The sequence below is a fragment of the Castor canadensis genome, chromosome 8, assembly GCF_047511655.1.
Source record: "Castor canadensis chromosome 8, mCasCan1.hap1v2, whole genome shotgun sequence".
NCBI lineage: Eukaryota > Metazoa > Chordata > Mammalia > Rodentia > Castoridae > Castor > Castor canadensis.
Window position 1 is genome coordinate 34,802,874 of NC_133393.1, and position 18,535 is coordinate 34,821,408.

General features: G+C 43.3%; 1 protein-coding gene across 6 annotated transcripts in view; it reads right to left on the minus strand.

Moving 5' to 3' along the window:
* The window catches only part of Cdkal1 (CDKAL1 threonylcarbamoyladenosine tRNA methylthiotransferase), a 615,415-nt gene that overhangs the window by 43,655 nt on the left and 553,225 nt on the right, over positions 1-18,535 (minus strand). For all 6 annotated transcript variants that reach the window (XR_012450736.1, XM_074082797.1, XM_074082798.1 and 3 more), the window contains one exon: positions 2,586-2,669. Coding sequence is in view for 5 of the 6 variants with exons in the window: in XM_074082797.1 (XP_073938898.1) it covers positions 2,586-2,669 (84 nt within the window). In the remaining variant the exon portion in view is untranslated. The remainder of the gene's footprint in view (positions 1-2,585; positions 2,670-18,535) is intronic.

Below are 18,535 nucleotides of genomic sequence, written 5' to 3' on the forward strand. Positions count from 1 at the left end.
GTTGTCCAAAGGCATGTGGAAGGCAGACTGGGAAATCCCTAGCAATCAGCCAGCCACTTTTGGACAGGCCTTTGATATTCTGCTCTTGGCTGTCCTATGCAATGAAGAAAACTGAGACAATAGTGATGAAAACCATATACTTTTAATACCTTCCAAGTTATCTGTCAGAATAATGATCTGAGTAGACACTTCAAATGAAGGCCTGTGTGTGTGTCTGTGTGTGTGTGTGTGTGTGTGTGTGTGTATGTGTGTGTATGCACACACGTGTTTCTGGGAAAGATATTCAAAAGCAAACTTTCCATAGTACAATACGTTGGTGTTTAGCACTAAATCACTCCCCTGGTTGCCATTCATTTCTTTTGCTCTGGTAGAAAAGGCATGTGTTTTTTAGTCCTCTGAGCCTACCTTCATCTAGAACCAGCTAGTAGGAAGGGTATTTTTGCTGGTTCACAGGAAACTGTCAGATGGTCTCTTTCCAATAGTGATTACTGATAAAAGTACTGTTTACCTCGAGCAAACGTTTCCATCCACTGGGACTTCTAGGTAGTTTGTGAGCATTAAATTTCCCTCACACTTCTTATTTTATTACTGTAGCTACTTGCCAATCTCTTCAAGTTAGGATCCAAAATAAATAGACCAATTCTAATCCAGCAATACTTTGATATTTAGATATAATCTGCACCTCTGGAACTCATCTTATTTAGAAAAATAATTCCTTTGACAGCTTTGATAGGCTGAGCTGTACAGACAAAAAGTCAGGTAAGAAGAAGAGCCAGAAGTCCCACAGCCAATTTCTCTGAGAGGTAAAACTGGGTCTTGGTCTTTCTGAGTTTGGTTTTTATGACCACTGAGTACCCTCCTTCATCAAAGCATAGGAAAAAAGGTCACCTGGGTGGTGAATTACTTATGGCAAGCAAATGAACTAAAAGAGCTTTAGTATCAGGATCTGAAAGCCCTTTTAAATCAGTTTTTATAAAATAAGAACATCTCTAGGGCAAACTATCCCTGGGAGATTTGGTACTATTCTGGGGGAAAATAACCTCATTGATCTGCTGCCTTGATCTGAATGAAGGACTCACTGTTTTTTTTTTCCCTCCGGTTTTAATAATTGGAAAAGGCCTGGCTGCTTTAAATTGGAGGAAACAGCTAATGAGGCATGCCACTGCCTTTAAAATGAAGGCAAAAAAGTTCCCTGCTGAGGCAAAAACCCAGATGGCAAGGGAAAGGAGAGGGAAGAGGCAACCAAAATACAATCATGTTCCTCCCCAGGGCTGAGCAGAAGGTTGGCCTGCATAGGAAAAATGGCTCTCTGGAGTATATTAATGAGATGGGAAAGAGGGAGGGAGCTCAAGCACGGAGGGTTGGGAAGCCTTCCTCCACTGCAGGTTCCATTGGTTACTGAACAGAGCAGCCTAGTCTGGGCACTGAAAAGTTCCTCCCCACCATGTTTCCTCCAGACCCACACCCCAGTTTGAGATTTCCACGTGAGTCACCAATGCTGAGGCCTCTTCAGCTACTGGCCCCCTGCTTTCTAACTTGGGCAGACAGCTCCCTTTGCCCATCTCTCATCTGAAGTGCTCACACTGGTCTTAAGAGTCTCCAAATCCCAATTCTGGCCATGACATGAAAAAAAAAAAAAATCACCTCTCATGTGATGAGGAAGGAACACAAAAGCATGAAAACCTATTTGACATTAAGAAAAATTAATGCAATCTGGAATGATGCAAGACTATGCTGATAGTACTTTGAGAGTCTCCCTGCTAGAAGGGCAGTTCCATCTTGCCAGTCTTTCCCTGAGGGAGGCACTCTGTTTTCTTTAGTCACTTTTGAACTGCTTACCCACCTGGAGATGTGAAATTTTAAATACTGAAGCAGTAATCAGCCCAGGTAGGGCTGGGCAGGTGAGTTATGAGCAGGGATGGCAGGCTGGGAAAAAGGAATTCCAGGCGATGGCCTCCAACACTCTCCAAGTGAAGAGGGGGCCCCTGGAGATGGCTTCCAACACTCTGTAAGTGAAGCTGGTTCACTCCTCACACCGCTCTCCACAGTTGCTCATACAATTTGAGTTCAGTCCAAGGAATGGTCTTTTTTTCCCCTCTGTTCCCAGCACTTTTATCAAGGTAGAAGTTAAAAAAAACAAAAAAAAAAACCCAAATACTAAAACTAAACAAAACTGGAAAACCAACCAACTGACCCAACAAAGGAACCGCAGGAATGATGTGACATGAGAGGAAATCCCTGCCCTTCATGCTGATGTCGCCCATGCAGACATCCTTCCTGCCGTCTGAACAGGACTTTCCCTGCTTCTTTGCCAGGCTGGAAGAATTTTGGCAGTGCTAATTGCCTGGCTCCAAACTCCCAAAAGCCTAAGGTTGGTCCTGTCACAGATTAATGTGGACTAAAATACACTAAAAACACTCTTTCCTTTGTATTGATTGTACTATAGAATATGTCACAGAGATAAGCCCCACGTTAGTACAGCTGGTTTGATTCAATTCTCTCCCCTTGTAAATATCCTTTGCTTAAACTTTCAGAACTCTTTCTCACTTCAAAGAAAAGCTCAAAAATCCTGCAGTGCTTCTTACCTGCTCGTAGAATCGGTTATGCGCAACATAAAACTTGGAGTCAAAAGATTCTTCTGTTACTAACACTTGTTGTCTTTCACCAATCTGTGGAAAGATGGGGAAGAAAAATAGATAAGGGCAAATACCCGAGAATTCCAAAATAAATGCCAACCTGGTAGTGTCCTGAACCCGTAGAGTCCTCTTGAATTTAAAGTAGACTGCAGATGGCTAGTTATTTCACAGCTAACAGTGTTCAACTCAGTGATTCACATTTCTTGAGAAACATAACTATGTGGAAATATAAAATTAGCATAGCATGAACTCTTTATTTTCTTATACAACTACCAAACAGAATTTGATCGTATTTCTTCCTTCAACATAAGTAAGATAATTAAGGCTTCTAAGACATACCAAAATCTAAATATCACTGTTTCTTGAAACAGAGTTGCAAAACAAGCTAGAACAAGCTGCTTCTAATCCAAATTCATGAAAATATTTTGGCAATAAGAAAGAATAGTAATAAACATTAATTTGAGTTATGAAGGATGTAACACTAAAGAAAATGCCTCCAAAAACTAGTCATTAGGCCCTTGCAGCTCAACATTTCACATGTTGCATGGAATTCTGAAGTTATGAATTCTCACAAGTATTTACTTATTATATACATTTTTCTGTCATCAGCAACTGTCTCTTTGCCACAATTTCATGTTCATTTATTTAATTTCCAAAAGAAAAAGCAAATTTATGGTAGTTAGGTCTCCATTTCTAATCTAAGCACCCACTTTTAATAACCAAGATGTTAAATCAGCCAAAATGATGGTTAGAGAAACGTGACTACCAAAAAAAAAAGAAAAAAAATTCTAACATTTCCAATTTTATTCCACAGTGAAATGCAGCATTTAATGTATCAATTGCTTTTTTAAAAAACAAGGTTGTCAAAATGTCTGATGCAGCAAACAGCTGTATGGAGTGACTGTGCCTAGAATTATTTTTGCCACTGTTACTTGATAATATAATCCCCCAAGCTGAAGCCCATTGGCAGGATGATTTTTTAAGAGATTCCTGTTCTCATTTGTAGGGACTTGTCACTATGTTCAGGCAGTTATCATTTAGGAAATGTAAACACAGCTGCACTAACCAGACCACCTAACAATTAAAAAAAAAAACCTCCCCCCATATAATGCCAATACCTAAATACACTATAATTTGCTGTCTAGTTTACTATCTCATTCAATATGCAACCCCTTAAGCCAAAGGTTGTAAGGTCTCTGAGATGATTCTTATTAAGACTTATTTCAGTCCCTGAAAAGCAATGAAAATTCCTGTACCATTATCTCTTTAAAAACTCAAATGGCCTAAAAAGGAAGTTCCTCCAACATCTATGTTGAGCCTCCCCGGCTCTATTTAATCAAAAAAGACTGGTGGATACTGGGTTTCCCTAAAGCAAACTCTTCCAGAGGAAATTTTGGGAATGTTTGCACACAGTTCACAGTGAGTTGCTTATGACTCAGGACAAGTATCTGTCAATGGTTCTTAAGGAAATCTGCAATTACACTTGCTCTAACATTAAGTTTTCAGGAAATTAACAACAATGTGAGGATGTGCAGCCACTAACGGCCTATGCTGCTTTTCTGCTCAAGTGAGAATTCATGTGAACAGTTGTAGCCACAGTTCTGGGCTATTCTATTTCATCTGGAAATAATAACGATGACAGTAAAATGTATACATAGAGTCAGAAAGACTAGCTATGTTTATGCAGAAGAGGCCCAGGCTTCCCAAAAATCACCACAGAACTATTTGTAGGTCAGTATTTAACTCTCATTTGCCAAAGGGGCTCAGGAGAACTGCTATGGTGGCAAACACGTTTCCAGTTACCTTGTTTGTACTCTCAGCATGGAAGAAGCCTTAAAGTTTCCAAAGGACATTGAGCAAAAGTGAAAAGTAGACAGCTTTTGGTTTGGTTCAAACCAAAAGCTGCTGCAATCCATACCTAGTTCCTAAAAACTATATTAAAAATAATGAAAGCTCTCAATATTTTTATGAAGTTGAAGTGAATATCAAGTACAACTGTGAAGTGAATGAACTATTTCAAATAATCTTAATCTTAAACGTATAGGAAGTTATAGAAGGTGGTGTCAACTATGCCTTGGTGACAATAAAGAAACTTGTGGGCTAAGCAAAGCAAATGTACATAAACCTCACATCTTTTTTTTTTTCATTGTTGCTATTGGGGATAGAATGGAATCCAAGGTCTCACATATGCTAGGTAAGCATTCTGCCACTGAATTGCGTACTTGGCCCTCAAGTCCCCTTTTTTAAATGAACCAACTCCCTCTATACTTTCCGCTTGTTGCCTCCTGAACTCCACTTGATAACCCAGTGTAGTTAAAGGCTCTTGTAATCAAGATATACAGTAATCAGCCCTATGTGTCATGTCCTGAGAGTGCCTCTGATGTTAGAGTAAGGAAGTCCCAGTCCCAGAGGGAAAAAGCAGGGCTTCTGGAGGAAAGGGTCAAGCTATAGACATCCTTCAGCCACTTAAGACCACACTTCTCAATGACCTATTGTGCTAGGGGCAGAGCTAACCCACCAGAAGGGACCAGAACCTGTCTTACAGAATGAAGAGTACACTGTGTCCCAGCTGACCCTCTGCTGAGATTCAAACACTTCTACAGGCACTTCTCTATCCCTTATTGAACCTTGCCTGAGTCACACCCACCCTCAGGAATGCAAGGTTGCATCACTTTGGAAAACAGTCAAACAAAATCCTGCAAAAATAAGTGAAGCTGAAAATCATGGTTTTCATAAACTTCATGACTGGTAGCACAATATGATTGTTCAGCAGAGATGATTAAACTGTAGCTGTCATCACAAATCCACAGAATGTTCTAGAAGGTTGCTTTCAGAGAACTGTGAGATTCAAGGACAGAAAGAAAGGAATGGTCAGAAGCAGGAGCACCCAAAGATGAGGAAATGAAAGAGGGTTTTCAAAAATAGCAAACACCAGATATGTGGATAGGAAAGTGGGGAGGAGGACATGGGCCAGGATGGATTATTTTCAAGATGGAAGAACAGTAACTATGCCTTGGGTCTTCACTTTCCTCATCTAAACACTGGGTAGAAGTGAGATGGAAGAGAGAAGAGCTGAAGAGGAAGTGGGTTATACTGTTTAAAACTTTTCCATCCAAAGTTTTACAAGTCATCATTCATGGTAGGTATGTAGGTTTGGGGCTGTATGACCACAAGGGTTCCTGGGAACCAGGTGAAGGAAATTTTATCCTCTACATTCAGGCTCTCTCCAGCAGGAGGTGTGGCTCAAGCAGTAGAGTACCTGCCTCACAAGTGTGAACCCAAGTACCACCAAAGCAATCCATCAACCAATCGAGGCTGTCTCTTTTTTCTTGCGGTAAAGGTATGCTTAGAGCCCTTACAAATCATGGCCATTTTCTTGCTGCATTTAAACAGGTTGGCCTTTAATCCCCACCAAATCTCACAAAAGGTTACAGAGTGACCTGAAGTTTCCTTAAAGCCTGTTAGAATTTCAACAAAGCTCCCCTGCCCCGATTTTTTCCAATCCTAAGAAAGACGCCTCTTTTCCCTCTTATTTGTTTTATAAGTATACAATTTTATACTTGACAAGATCAAATGCTTACTTAATGTCCATAACAACTCAGAACTGAAGAGGTTGGCTTGGGAATCAAAGCCCCTGTTGTAGCATTTTTATGTGAAACTCAGTTCCCCTGTACAAAGCTTTAAGGTTTAGAGGATCTGTCAAAAAAATAACCTAGTTCTTACTCTCTGAAGCAAGAGATAATTCTGACCTATTGTTCCTTTACCTAACTCTATGGATGTTCTTTTGGAAGTCTTGGTACCTGTTTTAACAAGCTAAGTATACATTATAATTTATTTATCAAATCTCAGTGGAGAAAGTAATTTTTCCTAGGATGTACAAAACTTCAATTTAATCCATCTTAGCTTTAGCATAAAAAGCCATTTTGTGAAAAGGGAATTGTAAAATAGTCTTGTAAAACTATCCTGTTTCACAGAGTGGGTCACCAAACTGAAGGAAAGTACAGAAAAATCTGCGTGAGACCATGTGAGACTGAAGATCTCCCGGGCTGCTGAGCAACGTGGCTCTGGCCTGATGAGTGTGGCACAGCTGGCTGGGCCTTGGTGAGAAGAGGTGAGAGAAGCTCCTAAGCTTTTTTTTTTTTTTTTTAAGCACAAAGTCAGAAAATAAAGACTTTATTCCTCTAAACAAAGAAAGTGAGACAAATAGTGAGAACTTGGAGGGGGTTTAGCAATCTCTCTGATTTCAGAGAGGGAACCAAGGTGATTGCTCAGTGACAGTGGCAGAGAGAAGAAAAGGAAAACTTTGAACTGTTCCCCTGCTCTATGCCTCCTATTTAATTGCTAACTGTAGAAAACTTACAACATCATGGATCTAATTCTGCAGGTTATGACTTTTCCTTGTATAGAGAAACATCTGTGACAAACCAAAAGCAATGTTTTTAAAATCCAATTTCTGGGTAGGTTTTTCAGTGTGTTACATAATCAGCTAGCTGTCATTTGTGTCACATCTAGCTTAAAATTTCCCAAGTGCCTCAAGTTGTGAGAAACATCGGTTCTAACCATATGGTCCAGAGAATGTGGACAACACACACTTGCATTAAAGAAAGCAGCGGTTTCCAACAGAACTTGGTTGCTGAATGAATGCTCGATCAAGTACACTCTTTCCCATTTGTCCCAAAACAAACAATATCCTACAAGGCTATATAAGGATTTAAAGGAGAAACAGAAAAGAATTGTTTGAAGAAAGGCAGATGCTACCCAAATTAAACAAAGACATTAGGTATTTGGGCTAATACCTTTAACTCAGTAAGAAATGTTACTTGTATAAGTATTCTTTATATTAGAAAAAGCAAAAGGTTTCTCTTATACTCATATATGATTTTAAATATAAGCTTTGTATAAAGTTTATTTTTTTTCTTCACTACTTTTTCCTTTTCTTCTTCCCTTCATTTTAACTTTGAAAACCCAAGATGTGGCTCTGGAAAATAATGTCAATCTCTGAAGTATTGGGCTAGAAAAATTTTAGTATTTCAATTTGACTGCTATAATGAAAAAAATCACAGAGGTCAGATACATACATATACATATATAAAATATATTTGAGAACCTGTGTGAGAAAAGCATTTATTGCTTGAAAATGGTTATAAGGTGGTAAAGAAATTATTTTGCTTCCCCTGAAAAGTTCCAAGTCACCTTTTCCTGTTCATTTTTTGGTCTTTGAAAGAACGGAGATTAAAATTCACATATCAAAAGTTCTTTAATTATTTACACCACAGTCTAATAAACTTGAATTTTATCTCTGTTTATCCTATAAAATATTCTGACATGCTACTTCTGCAGCTAAGTTTTTTTTCTTTTTATTGTAGATAATAAAATACAATTTTTTTCTACCTGACTGATTTTTGAATGCACGACTCTGGGAAATGTCAAATGTCTTTCTTTAGCTCCAGTCAAATTAGTTTTTTTCCCCTCCTAAGCTGCCTGGAACATGTTAAACACAAGGCTGTGACCTTAAACTCTGAAATAATATTTCTAGTGTCTGTGCAAAAGCCTGCCCTCACATACACCTTTAGACTAATTACTACAGTGTAATGTTGCCAGTGAACCACTGCAATTACACTTGGAGAAAAGTATGGTCTTGTTCTTTCCTAGCTAATGAAAATGATAACCTTTCCATTTGATTCATCATTCACAACAGGCAGAGCAAGTGATGCTGGGTCTCCAGGGTATACAGCAATTTTCCTGACTGTTTATGCGTTCTTCTGTTTTCTGGCCCTGTAGATGCTGGAATTAAAAAACCGGGCATACTTATGCTGCAAACAGTTAACAGTAATAATAGCAATAACATCAAAATTTAATACCATCCTTACTCCACAATGCCATTCTATAATGAAATAGGGCCATGACATAGGAATGTGTGTCAGAGACGAGGATAGCACAGAAAACAAGAGCCTCTAAGTCCATCATATTCAAAATGCTAGCATCAGTTTACTGATTCTTAAGAGGAGATGTTGAGAGTTTATTTTCAAAAGGGTTTGTGTCTAACTCTGCAATAGTGATTAAAAAATATATTCTATTGGGTTTTAAAAAAAGCATTACCCTCTGTGTGAAAAAAACACATACTCTTCAGCTATACTTAATAATGCAGGACTGAATTTATTCAAAAAGGGAAAATATTTCTTTGAAGAATATCTATACTTCTAAGTAATTATTATATATTTACACATTAAATGCCATGGATATCTTAGTGGCCCCTATTATTCCTGCCTTTCATTTCAGAAATAACCTAAATATGAAGAAAGACCGAAAACAATTTGAATTTTTAAAAGTCCTTCCTCTTAAAATAATGAGGCAAAATACAAAAACCAGACTCAAGACAGTCCAAGTAAATCAAATCAGACTATGAGGTTTCTTTAGCGAGAAGCCCTGAGCTCTTTGCTTTCGACTGCTGGCTCCCTTTTCTCTAGCCATGTGCCCAAGCAGATGAGAGAAAGGCAACTCAAGGTAGTTTCCTCCCAGTTGGAGGCAAAACCTCATCTCATTCTTAATAACAGAGTTATTTTCATCTGCTGATGGTGAGACATGTGACAAATAATGCCCTGATCCCTTGCCAGTAGAGAAGACCTATACCTAGTGCTGAATTCAAAGAACAGTCAAATTTTAACCACCCACACGTACACTCTTGGTATTCTACAACATTCTAAGTTATTACCTACAATGCTTTAGTAGAACTTTTTTTTTTGAGACAGGGTCTCACTATGTAGCCTAGGTGGGCCTCAAACTGGCAATCCTCCTGCCTCAGGTTCATGAGTGCTGAGATTATAGATGTGTACCACCACACTAGGAGTTTGTTGTTTTACTTGTGGTAAGAACATATAGCATGAGGTCTACCCTCTCAATGAATTTGAACAGCCTATTCCTCCTTATCACACAACTGGCACAATTATACAATCAGGCAAGCTCTACAATGTTCAGGTAGTATGGAAAGTGCTCAACATCTAAAGTCCTATGGCTAGATATTGCCAGTAAAATGAACCCATGAGATCTTCTTAATGAGACTAAGTAGGCCCAACATAAGATATGTGTGTTCAACACTCTTTTTATTAAAGCTCAGTCTCAAAAAATTGAACAAAATCTCCATTCCCTCTCATCCTCATTTCCCATCAATCCCTGTCAGTCATCACTTGGCAGGTCTGGGCCAGTCTTTTTTGATAAGAATCTTATAGAGACATAAGCGTACACTATATAGCTTAAACATGATCAATTTTATTTGTCAATTATACCTTGAAAAAGATGAAAAAAAGAGTAAGAAACCACAAAATATTTCTAGAAAATATAAATTATTAGTCATAATCTTGTGTCAGATAATTTTTACTATAATGCCATGTTGCCATTAATGAGTTTTTTTTTTAATTTACAGTGGTTCTCGCTTATCTATGGTTTCACATTCCAGTTTCAGTTACACTTAGTTAATTCAGTTTGAAAATGTCCTCTTACATTGCCCGCTATTCTGAGTAACATCTCAGAATCTCCCGATGTTCTGCTCTGTCCCACCCAGGATGTGAATCATTCCTCTGTCCAGAGTGTCCACACTGTATGCACTATCTGCCCATCAGTATGCATATTTTGTGAAGTGAGACCACATTTATATAACTTTTATTATGCTATAGCTTTATAATTCTTTTCTTATCAATTATTGTTAATCTCTTCCTGTGTCTAATTTATAAATTAAACTTTATCATTGGTAGGTATATATAGGCTTTGGTATTACCCTCAGTTTCAGGCATCCACTGAGGATCTTGGAACATCCCTGAGGATAAGGAGTGACTACTGTACATAAAGTATCACCATAAACAGAGAAATAAAAAAATTTGCAGCATTATGACTTATAAGTTATATGTAACTTATAAGCTATATATACATACAATAGCTATAATACATATAATATGCCTTATATATTACTTATTACCTATATCTTATGAAGCTTTACAAAATATAAAGAAACAATTAATATCTAGAATATAAAAGAAAACAGCTTGGCCAGGCATGGTCCAACACAGTCCAGGCAAAAGTACGAGACCCTCCCTGAAAAACAAACTGGTAAGAGTGGCTCAACTGATACAGTGCTTGCCTAGCAAGTGAGAAGCCTTGAGTTAATCCCTAGCATCACCAAAAAAGCAAAGGAAACTGCTGGAAAAACAATGCAAAAGAAAGCAAAATTTAAATGATCTATATTCATATGTGAAAAAGTTCCATCTTACTCTCAGGCAAAGAAATAAGCACTGAATGAAGAAATACTTTTGCTCCACAAATGGTCCAATATGTAAGAATACTAGAAGAAAAAATTATTACACACACACACACACACACACACACACACACACACACACACACGGCTTCCTGCTTAGAGCCCCTGAACAGGTCACCTTCTTGGAAGGTGCTTATGGAAGTATTCTTTCACTGATGACACAGTAAATAAACAAATTTAAAGGGTGGAGGGGAGGAAAAGAAAGCAAAAAAAAAAAAAAAAAAGAAAAGAAAACGAGAAGGGAATAAAGCCAAACCTGACTTAGAGAGAGAGAGAGAGACAGAGTCAGTGTTTATGTATTTGTTTATTTTGGCAGTACTAGAGTTTGAACTCAGAGCTTCCTACTTGCTAGGCAGGCATTCTACCACATGTGCCACACCCCCATAACTTTTTTTAGTTTTTTTTTCAGGTAGGGTGTCACAGTTTTGCCCAGGGCCAGCCTCCTGCCCCAATCCTCCTATGTATGGGCTCCTACACAGCTGGGATTACAGGTATGCACTGCCATGCCCAGTCTTTTGTGTAATATAGTAATTTGCAGTAGCTTCTCGCCAACTCTCCTCATTCCATTTTGCTCAGTCTTCATTCCCAAAGCACTGAGAGATGATTAGTGACAGCTGGGAACCTGCAAGGGCTACACAACCAGACACAATGTCAAGAGTATAGAATGCAGAAGAATTCCAAGAAAGAGTCAAAAATTTCAGAAGAAAAAGGTATAGGTGTGGTACAATGGACTTTTTCCAATTTCTTTTGTGGTCTCTGAAAGTTGCTTTTCAAATACCAAATTATGAGAGAGGGCACATGTACTACAGAAAATTTCTTAAATCATGAATTCTGAGCTGGCATAGATGAAAAGGGAAGAATTAACAGATCATTTAGTTTAAACTGATGAGAAAGCAAAGGCCCCTTAGAGAATGTGACTTGGTTGAGGTCATATAGCTCATAACATTTAATTCATAAAATTAAAAATGGATTTTTATACTGACAGGTGTATTAGTCAAGTGGTGAATTACTCAATTACTCTTAAAACTGTTCCATCCAGTATAGTGGCCACTAGCTATACATAGCTACTGAGCACTCAGAATGCAACAAATTCAAACAGATATGCCATGAAACGCACATAGTGTAAAGTACACACCAGACTTAAAAAATGTAACTGAAAAGATGAATAGCTTGCCCCAGCAGATCCCCCTAGCAGAGATCAGTAAAGCCAATACAAGATGCCCCTCCACCCCGGATGCAGGTGAGGACCAGATAAACAGGATGGGGGCACATGAAATGTGGGCGGGTTGTGAAAGATGACCAGATGTACGTGCAGGACGTGTTCTGCCTGCTTGCTAAATGTAACTGCGTGCCAGTGCTGACCTTTGAATCTATAGGCTAAAAAGTAATGTGCTTTTAAAAGGATAGGCTAAAGGTGTATGTGGTGTTACAAACTCATTGGCTATGTACTGCGCGGGCTTTGCTGTAACAGTCAGTGAGGGCCTACATAAGATCTTCCCCAAAGAGGCTCGGGGTCTTGTCTGCCCAATCGGACCTGTGTGTCTGTGTGGGAGCTTGACCCTGGCTTGCCAGCCCAATAAACTCTGCTTTGTTGATTGCATTCACGTGTGACTCTCTGTCTCTCGAAGGAATAGGATCCTCGGACCCTAACATTTGGAGGTCCCACCGAGATCCCCTTTTTGAAAAGGCAGACCGTCCACGAGAAAGCAGAGGTGATTCCAAGGCCTAGGCATTGGGAGAATCTGAGATTCTCGTTTGGAGGGAACTAATTGGTAGATAATTGTTCCCTTTTGGGCTGCGGCGGGGATTTGGCCAATCCCAGGGGAGAATCATTCTGGGATTCTCGTTAGGCGGACCACAAGGTCCTGCTGGGAGAGGCTTTCCTCTCATTTGGGCTCAAGCTTTTCAGGAATCCTGGTGCCAGGTGAAGAACTAATTGAACTAGTCGACCAACCACCCGTCAAGTGGATGCCTTTCGGCCTGATATCCAAATTGGATGGTGAGGAGGTTGAGTGGGGTGCGCACCAGCGTGAGAGAAGGACCGGTCCAAGCGAGTGGTGGAGAGTGTTCTGTGTGTGTGGAGTTATTGTTGCTTTCACCATTTTTGTTCTATCTCTCCTGGCGGTTGCTTCTCATCCCACAATGGGACAGGGACAAACAACCCCAAAGTCTTTGATTCTCTCTCACTTTCCAGAAGTCAGAAAAAGGGCATTAAATGCGGGTCTGGTCATTAAGAAAGGTAAGTTCGACACCCTCTGTTCTGCAGAATAGCCCGCCTTCGGAGTTGGATGGCCCATTCAAGGTTCCCTCTCCCTAGACCTGATCACTAAGGTCAAGGCTGTCATTTTCCGACCAGGCAATCAAGGCCACCCAGATCAGGTCCCATACATTTTGGTTTGGGAAGATTTAGCGGGGAACCTCCCCCCTTGGTTAACAGCTTTTCTGACTCACCCCTCCAGTTCAGCTCCCGGGGCTAAAATCCCAGTTACGCCTGCCTTGGTCATAAAAGAGGAAGAGAAACCTCCCCTTCCCTCCCTGACCAGTCCTCAAAATAGGACACCCTCTTTACCACCTCCGGTCTTACCGGAGAGTTCCCCCCTTTACCCGTCCCTCGCGGGGGTAGAGGAAGATCGGCCGCCCCCATATGTGACTCCCCCTGGTCAGGCCAGTGCTCTGGAGGAGGAAATTTCCTCATCCTCAACAGGACTGATGGCCGGAGGAGGAATGGGTCGAAGACTCCGCCCCCGAGGGGTACAGGAAAGGGAGGGAGAAGATGGGCCCTCCTCATCAACACATGGGGAGGAAACTGTCCCCACATTTCCAGTCCGGACGGTAGGCCAAGGAGGACCGGGAGGGGGGCAACAGTTTCAGTACTGGCCCTTCTCCTCCAGTGATCTATATAACTGGAGGACGCAGAACCCACCCTTTTCAGAAGACCCTAAGTGTCTCATACATCTCCTGGAGTCCGTCATGCATACACACCGCCCCACATGGGACGACTGTCACCAGCTGCTCGATACTCTTTTTACGATGGAGGAGCGGGAGCGCATCCTCCACGAAGCTAGAAAGAATGTCTTGGGGGACAATGGGAGACCCACAACCCTCCAGCCAGCCATAGACGAGGCCTTCCCCCTATGCCGCCCTGATTGGGATTTTGGGACTGCAGAAGGTAGGGAGCGTCTCCGAATCTACCGCCAGACTCTTATGGCAGGTCTCCGAGTGGCCGCTAGGAGGCCCACCAACTTTGCAAAGGTAAAGGCGTTGTCCAAGGGGAAAACGAAAGCCCGGCCGGTTTCTTAGAGCGCCTCTATGAGGCATACCGTCAGTACACCCCTATTGACCCTGAGGCGGAGATCCACCAGTCTGCTGTGGTATTCTCATTCATTAATCAGGCAGCTCCAGACATTAGGAGAAAACTCAATAAACAGGAAAACTTAGGGGAGATGACCATTAGGGAAATGTTACAGATAGCGGAGAAAGTCTTTACCGCAAGGGAAACTCCAGAAGAAAGGGAGGAAAGGCGAAGAAAGGAAGACAGGGAGGCCCAGGAGAAATTGAGAAAGGAGGACAGGGAGTTCCAGGCTAAGGAGAACTGAAAGCAACAAAGAGAGATGGCCCGTATTTTCCTAGCGGGCGTCCGGGACCAACCCAGGGAAGGGGGCCATGCCAGAACCCCGGATAAGGAACACTGTTTTTACTGTAAGGAGACTGGGCATTGGAAGAGAGAGTGCCCTAAGTTAAAGGGAAAAAGAGGGTTTGGCAGGAGACTGGGAGGTAACAGGGAAAGGGAACGAGCAGTGGAGCAGGCCAGAGTCCTTCTAGCCGGAGAAGAGGACTGAGGGAGACGGGGCTCGGACCCCCTCCCCGAGTCTTGGGTAACTGTATGTGTGGAGGGGAAGCCGATAGGGTTCATGGTGGATACCAGCGCCCAATATTCGGTCTTAAACAAGGCATGTGGACCTTTGAACAAGGAACGAACAAGCGTCGTTCAGGGGGCCACGGGTACCCAGTTATGCTCATGGACTACCAAAAGAAAGGTGGACTTAGGAAAACACCAGGTCATACACTCCTTCCTGGTCGTCCCTGAGAGCCCCGCTCCCTTGCTCGGACGAGACCTACTCACCAAAGTAGGGGCCCATATCTATTTTGAACCTGATGAAATAATTGTGACTGATCGGAGGGCAGCCCGATACACGTCCTGTCCCTATCATTGGCCGACAAATATCGACTGTTTGAGAGCCGACAGGAGCCAGGAGGGGACATAGCCCAATGGCTAAAAAGGTTTCCCATGGCCTGGGCAGAGACTGCAGGAATTGGCCTTGCCAAACTCCTCCCTCCCATAGTTATACAATTGAAGGCTTCCGCTCTTCCCATTCAGGTAAAACAGTATCCTATGCCCAAAGAGGCTCGAAGAGGCATAGCCCCTCATATCCGCAGGCTAATAAAGGAAGGAGTACTGCGGCCTTGTCAGTCCGCCTGGAATACTCCTCTGCTCCCTGTCCAAAAGCCGGGAAGCGGGGCCTGTGCAAGACCTGCAAAAGGTAAATGAGCGGGCGGAGGACATTCATCCCACTGTACCGAATCCCTATACCTTGCTCAGTCACCTACCGCCCTCACAAGTATGGTATACAACCCTTGATTTGAAAGATGCTTTCTTCAGCATTCCATTGTCAGAAATCAGCCAGCCGCTATTTGCATTCGAATGGCAAGAGGATGGGGGCTGGACCGGACAGCTCACTTGGACCAGACTGCCACAAGGATTTGAAAATTCTCCCACCCTGTTTAACGAGGCCCTGAGCCAGGACCTGAAGCCCTTTCGCCAGAGTCACCCGCGAGTCACTCTACTACAGTACGTCGACAACTTACTGTTAGTGGCAGAAACCCGAGAGGAGTGCATCGAGGCTACCGAACACCTGCTAACGGAGTTAGGTGAGCTGGGATATTGGGCGAGTGCCAAGAAGACCCACATCTGCAAAAGGTCAGTGACATATCTGGGTTATCGGATCGCGGATGGGGCAAGGTGGCTGACTGATGCCATGAAACAGACTATTTTGATTATTCCACCCCCCACATCCACTAGGGGAGTGAGAGAGTTTCTGGGCTCAGCAGGGTTCTGTAGACTCTGGATTCCGGGATTTGCAGAGATAGCCAGACCCCTATATGAGGCCACCAAAGAGGCTCCGGATTGGAGGTAGGGAGAGGAACAACAGCGGGCCTTTGACCAGCTAAAGGCTGCCCTTCTCCAGGCCCCTGCCTTGACCCTACTGGACCCCACAAAATCGTTCACTCTGTGGATGAAAAGGAGGGAGGAGCCAAAGGAATCCTGGCCTAACAGTTAGGTCCCTGGAAGAGACCCGTGGCATATCTTTTCAAGAAATTAGACACAGTAGTGTCAGGATGGCCCCCCTGCCTCCACATCATAGCGGCCATTGACATATTGGTGAGAGAAGCAGACAAATTAACTTTTGGACAGGCCCTCCGAGTCATGGCCCCTCATCCAGTGGAGGGAGTCCTTAAACAACCCCCTGGGAAATGGATGACGAATGCCAGGCTCACCCACTACCAGAGGCTCCTGCTGGATTCCCCTCGGATCACCTTCGCAGATCCCGTAACTCCGAACCCTGCCACCCTGTTGCCCAACCCGGAACTACAGACACCCGTCCATGACTGCAAGGAGTTCCTCTCCGAAGTTACCCAGGTACGGGTTGACCTAAAGGACACCCCACTGTCCGGCTATAAATTAAACTGGTACACTGATGGAAGCAGTTTTGTCCAAAATGGAGTCCGAAGGGCAGAGGCAGCAGTGGTCGACCAAGAAGGAAACACGGTATGGAGCAGCGCCCTCCCACCCGGAACCTCAGCCCAAAAGGCAGAATTAATTGCCTTGGCTGAGGCCCTGGAAAGGGCAGAAGGAAAACGAGTCAACATCTACACCGACAGCCGCTATGCTTTTGGTACCATCCACGTCCATGGAGCCATCTATCATGAAAGGGGATTTCACACAGCAGAGGGGAAGGGCTTAAAAAACCTGACTGAAGTCCAGCGTCTATTAATAGCAGTGGAAAAACCGAAGGCAGTGGCAGTGATGTATGTCCCAGGCCATCAGTCTGCCAAGACTCCGGAAGCTGTCGGTAACAACAGGGCGGATCAAGAAGCTAGGAGAGCAGCAATGGTGAGTCCCTCCGTGGTCGCGGCTATAGATGTGCCTGTCCCGAGCTCCCTTCGCTACCTCCCTGACCAGAGTACTCCTCGGAGGATTTCACTTGGATGAGAGCCCACTCCCTCACTAGAGAAAGGGAGGATGAATGGAGAAGCGACTTGGAAGGCAAGCTAATCCTGCCCGAGAAACTTGGCCAGTTCCTGTTGGCTAACTTACATAAGTCCACCCACTTGGGGTGGAAAAAGTTGCTAGACTTGCTGACATCTGCACAACTCTGATTTCCAAACCAGACCGCGGCCGTCCATCAAATTGTGGAGGATTGCGCTAGCTGTACAGCTATGAAACCAGGACGAAGGGAGGGGCACCACACAGGTATTTGGGAATGGGGGAGGGCCCCGGGAAGAAGCTGGGAAGTGGACTTCACCGAGGTAAAACCAGGAAAGTTTGGATACAAGTATTTGCTAGTGTTCATAGATACCTTCTCAGGCTGGGTGGAGGCTTTTCCTACAAAGAGGGAGATGAGTCAGGTAGTGGCAAAAGCCTTACTAGAGGAAATCATACCCAGGTATGGGGTGCCTGAGGCAACTGGGTCAGACAATGGTCCGGCTTTCATTAGTAAGGTCCTACAGGGACTGGCCCAGGCCATGGGAGCCAATTGGAAACTACATTGTGAATATAACCCCCAGAGCTCAGGGCAGGTAGAAAGGATGAATCGGACACTAAAGGAGACTTTAACCAAATTGGCCCTGGAGACTGGCGGTGATTGGGTGACGCTCCTTCCTTTGGCCATCTTCCGAGTCCGGAACTCCCCTTATGTCCATGGGCTAACTCCCTTTGAGATCCTGTATGGGGCTCCACCCCCCCATCATTCAAAGGACCTTAAGCCCGGGACTAGGTGATCTGGCCCCAAATTACCTGACTATGCTACAGGCTCTAGCTAAGGTACAACAACAAATCTGGCCCTTGATTCAAGCATACCATACTACTGAGAGGGTCCCAGCTCCGGAACATGGCATAGTCCCGGGTGATATGGTATGGGTTAAAAGGCATCAGTCTAAAACCCTACAGCCTAGATGGAAAGGACCTTATGTTGTACTGCTTACTACCCCCACTGCCCTCAAGGTTGATGGAATTGCACCATGGGTACACCACTCCCATGTGAGACGGGCACATCATCAGGAGGAGCAAGGAAATTGGACCTCACGACAGCATCCCACAAATTCACTCAAGCTCCGGCTGATGCGGGATGCTCCTGGAAATGAAAGCAACACCCTCGATGCTCTGCAGCCCTCCTAGGAATCCTACTGGTGATCATCCACGGTGCAACCGGGAACGACTCTCACCAGCCCTACAAACAGACCTGGGTTTTGAGGAGCGGAGACATCCACGAAGAATGGAATCTAACCTCACACCCAGCAGCCACTCAATGGA